Here is a 4,280-nt window from a genome sequence, read left to right on the forward strand (position 1 = left end):
TGTTCCACTACGTTCACCCTTTTTAGAGAAGTCTCAAGATGCACACACTATTACACCATCTGTGGTCCTTCCATCCTTCCATAAAGAAGCCTTTGATGTTTAAATTAGAAGTTCAATGAATCTAAAACAGTAAGTTGCACATACATATAAAGAATCTATATTGAGTAGCCTCATTAAGTTGGTGAGTGGCACATATCCAAAGAATTTATGTTGAGTAGCTCTGATGTTACTGGAGAGTTGACAAGCTTTATCCACGCGTCATACTCATGTCCATCAGTTTTTTAGCTATAAAACATCCTAATGTTTAGTGCAGAGAAGATAAATGATAGTTTTTAGGACGGATTTATTAATTTACGCACGCAACTCGACTTCTTTTCTTGGCTTGCTTCGATGATGGGTGTTAAGGAAAGCATCTCATCCCGTTCCTCCCCGTGTGAATTCGATGCCCGGTAATGATCAGCATCTTGTCCCCCAAATTGAACGTGGACAGAAACTTTTTGACAAATCAAGCCAAGTCCGACGAACGAGTCAGCTGAGCAACGTCATCAAGATTCGAACGGGGACACCAGGCCAGTCAAAGGTTGAAAATTCAACGGTCAACGAAACGCAGTCCTTCGCTTGCTTCTTAGTAGTCTCAGTTGGCAAGCAAAGCAACCAGCCTCCCTTATATATTCACTCTCCCCGCCCGTGGTTTCTCCAAGAATATTTGCTCTCCGTAGTCCAAACTCATCGTCGTCTCCCGTCATCGCTCGGTAGTTTCAGTCCTGCAACCTCATCGCTTCGCTCGTCCTCACCGCCCAGAACCTTGAATTCGAGTCATTTTACCCTCTGTTTCGAGCGCTTCACCGTCGTTTCTCCCCTCCAATTCTTGATCCCGAAAGCTCCAATCTCTCTCGCCGGAACTCTGTCTTGCACGAGGAGCGCGACCATGAAGACCAAGACGCACGGCCACAGCCGGTTCGTGAAGATCATGATGATCCCTCTCAGGGTCCTGTCCAAGGCCCGCGACCTGTACGTCCGGGGCTTGAACTACGCGGACAGCGTCGGCGGTGGGTACGGCAACGTCGGGTGCCCGGCCGGGCAGTTCTCCGCCATGCCCCGGAGCGTCAGCGTGAGCACGTCGAGGTCGTCCGGCGGGGCCGACGATCTCGGGGAGCTGATACGCGCTGCCTCCGCGAGGAGCTTCGGGAACAAAATCGACGTGGACGCGATCCTGCGGCAGCAGCAGCAGCAGCAGCAGCAGCGGCAGCGGCACTTGAAGCAGCGGCCGTCGTCGGACTGGGGTCCGAAGGTGTTGCCCAAGAGTAGCAGCGTCGCGATGGGGCGGATCGACGAGGAGGAACCTTGCGAGTTCGGGGTCGACGACGACGTGAAGAAGGTCGATTTGCCGTTTCCGAGAAGCAGAAGCTATGCCGTCGGAAACAGAAATCACGCGCAATGAGGAGATGCTGCATCGTAATTCATCAAGAACCATGATCATGGGAAGAACCGGAAAAAGGGAACGAAATAAGATGACTTTGTCGTTTGATCTTGATCTGCACTACTGTTCGGAAGTGGGTTTTTGAGAGGCAGTGTGTTCGATTTAAATTGACGCTTCTCATCTTTGGCGTCCGTGTACAAAGGTCCCTACTTTTCTGTTTAATCTTAAGAAAAACTTGTGTATGTTTGCTGCAAACTTCTCGGAATGCAACTCTGCGATTATCTGGGTCAGGTTAAAATTTCCCTACTGCTTTGATTTTAGCATGAATTCATCTCAATTAGAATGGATTCGGATTGCACAGTGCCTTTCTCATGATTCGCACTGCTTTTTGGACGGTGCCCAAAGAAACATCTGTTAAAAAACTCCAAGATCATTTCTCAAGAAAAAGCTTAAATAGAGTTTTTGTTACTAATGCTTAGAATTCAGGTGCTCTTCACATCCGGTCATCTGGCTTTGTATATTCGTGCGTATTCGCTGCAAGCTCGTCTGGCGAATTCAGGAGCGAAACCGGTCAGAAAACCTGCGGATCCGCACGAACTTTAGTAGGATGGTTAGTATGTGCGCGTGACGTTTATCTTTACCGCTTTCTTTTATCCGTTCCTGGATTGTCACATCTCTCTTTTTCTTAGCACTCCAAAATTTAATGCCCAAAGCCAATTTAGTCAATACTTAACAGCGACCTCGCAAGCAAATTGATTCTATCGCTCTCAGAATTAGATGCCAAGACATTACTCTCGATAAAATAAGCATAAAGTATTACAGAAAACACAATAGAAGCAGACAACTGATCTGAGAATTAACTGTACCGTGTGTCATCTTATACGTGCTCAACATCTGAGGATGTTCCCCGAGGTGGTGACAGAAAGACGCAAGACATTCTTCCATTTTATTTCCCAGTAAACGAAAGGGGAGAGATGATTTGTATGATCCACAGAAAGATGGTCCAACAAAATTTCAGTGCCCTCTTCGGATCAGACCATGTTTCGCCTCTGCGAAATCTGCAACAACAGTTTCTCTTTTTCTTCTCCCTTGTGCTTTGGTAACAACAGAAGTTGTACCACAGCGTAATTACGTAAGCTGCCTTCAAACCAAAACGAGGAAGACTACGTGCACTGAAATAGAAAGTTCATCTCGGCCCATGAAAACATGTAGAGCTCACATGATTTCTTCTGTGAAACTAATTGATTTCGCCGATTCGTGAAGTGGAATGTCAGGTTGAGCTCTTCGAGAGGCCTTTTGCTGCTTTTCTGAGCTGTCTCACCCTCGCATCCTGTGAGGGTTCCGAGAAATCATGGTGCTTTCCCTGAGAGAGTTGAAAACAGAGCTATAATCAAGCCCGAGTGACACACAGTTTCAACAGTTCACTTTTACGCCAGCAATATCAATAACTTCAAAATAGTAGAATCGACTCGAAGGTAGATTAAGATAGCCGCTAGTGTGCAGTTTAGGCGCGCAAAGAGCTTCAATTCGTCGAGTTACCGAGTGCAAACGGTACGTGATCAACCTGGTTTTTTACTAGCCGCTCACATGATCCATGAGCATGAGTTTCGGGCGAGTATCCTCCAAATCAAGATAAAAAAAAAAAAAAAGGAGCAGACCCACAGATCAAGAATCGGGAGCGGCAACAGTGGAAAACGGGGCAGTACCTTCCCGCGGCCCGCGGAGTAACCATCTGAAGAATCCCAAACATGGTTGGCCGACACTCGATTTTGTGAGGGGTTTATTAAGCTCTTCTGCGGAAACAACATAGGCAAAAACTCAATAACCAAATGATTTTAGACTGTCGAGCAAAGATCAGCAACGCAACGGCGAAGCATAGCAAGAAAGTTTGACTTCTTGTCGTTTGCATGAGTTCAGTAAAGCGATCTCTAAAACTGTAAGACGAATTTATGTTTCACTCCCGCTTTGGTCAAACTTGCCTTGGTGGAGTTCAGGTGTGGGGAAGTCGCCGTGTCCTCGGAACACGAATGGCGATGCCTCGCGACACTCTCTGGCTTCTTCGATCTCTTCTTGCCGCAACCTGAGGAAGAGGAAAAGGAAGGCTCGTTCTCATAATAACACGGAGGTCCTGAGGATGCGTCGGAGACCATAGACAAACTCTCCCCTCCTCCTCCTTCCTCTTCCTCTACCCCGCGACTTTCTAGGATTCTGCTGCCGCCACCGCCACAATCATTCTCGGGAGAGAAAGACGACCCGTACAAGTAGAGAGTCCAGCCAGACTCGCACCCACTACTACTAGTCATCTTTCTCTAGTGCTCCCCCTCCGGCTCTCTCGCTCGCTTGTTCCGTTCGCTGTATAGAAACAGGGGAGGCTAGGTCAAGCTCGAATAAATAACGATCCAATCTGCGCAATCCATACAGTGTTGTTGCCAGTTGGCTGTCCTCCCGCATCCTCGTCCACGAGCGTGTGCGATTGAGAGCGAACTAAATCTGAGGCCTCATTATTCTTTTTCTCGATGCGGTACGAAAGTCCCTGTCCTTTCTGATGAGTCTAGTTAGCATGTTTTCTAGCAATTATTAATCATCCTATGGAATATTATTTTTTGTCAAAATAGTCTGCATAAGAACGTGGAAGGCAATCCTTTCTCTATTAGAAAGTATAATTCTTTTTGTGGGATTGACGTAATTGAGATCATGATTTCGGTGACGTAGTATAGGGAAAAGGGATTCAAGAATTTCGCTATATGTATCGAGATAATGATATCTTAAACCCAACACCAATTTCGATCATGACTTCTCAATTCATTTCTAGAAGAGAGGGAGAAGTGATGGGAGTGAGGTGCAAGCAATGGGCCGATGA

General features: G+C 46.8%; 2 protein-coding genes across 2 annotated transcripts; one reads left to right on the forward strand and one right to left on the reverse strand.

Annotated features, from left to right (window-relative positions):
* The first annotated feature begins 402 nt into the window (after window positions 1-402).
* On the forward strand, window positions 403-1,722 carry LOC104447794. The gene has a single exon (XM_010061509.3). The coding sequence runs from the start codon at window positions 443-445 to the stop codon at window positions 1,439-1,441; it is 999 nt and encodes a 332-aa protein (XP_010059811.2). The 5' UTR covers window positions 403-442; the 3' UTR covers window positions 1,442-1,722.
* A 471-nt stretch (window positions 1,723-2,193) lies between these two features.
* Window positions 2,194-3,920, reverse strand: LOC104447793. The gene is made up of 3 exons (XM_010061507.3): window positions 3,400-3,920; window positions 3,127-3,213; window positions 2,194-2,783 (listed from the first exon to the last, which is right to left on the reverse strand). Exons 1-3 carry the CDS (start codon window positions 3,721-3,723, stop codon window positions 2,691-2,693), a joined length of 504 nt encoding a protein of 167 aa, XP_010059809.1. The 5' UTR covers window positions 3,724-3,920; the 3' UTR covers window positions 2,194-2,690.
* Between the last annotated feature and the right edge of the window lie 360 nt (window positions 3,921-4,280).

Source organism: Eucalyptus grandis, chromosome 6, assembly GCF_016545825.1.
Source record: "Eucalyptus grandis isolate ANBG69807.140 chromosome 6, ASM1654582v1, whole genome shotgun sequence".
NCBI lineage: Eukaryota > Viridiplantae > Streptophyta > Magnoliopsida > Myrtales > Myrtaceae > Eucalyptus > Eucalyptus grandis.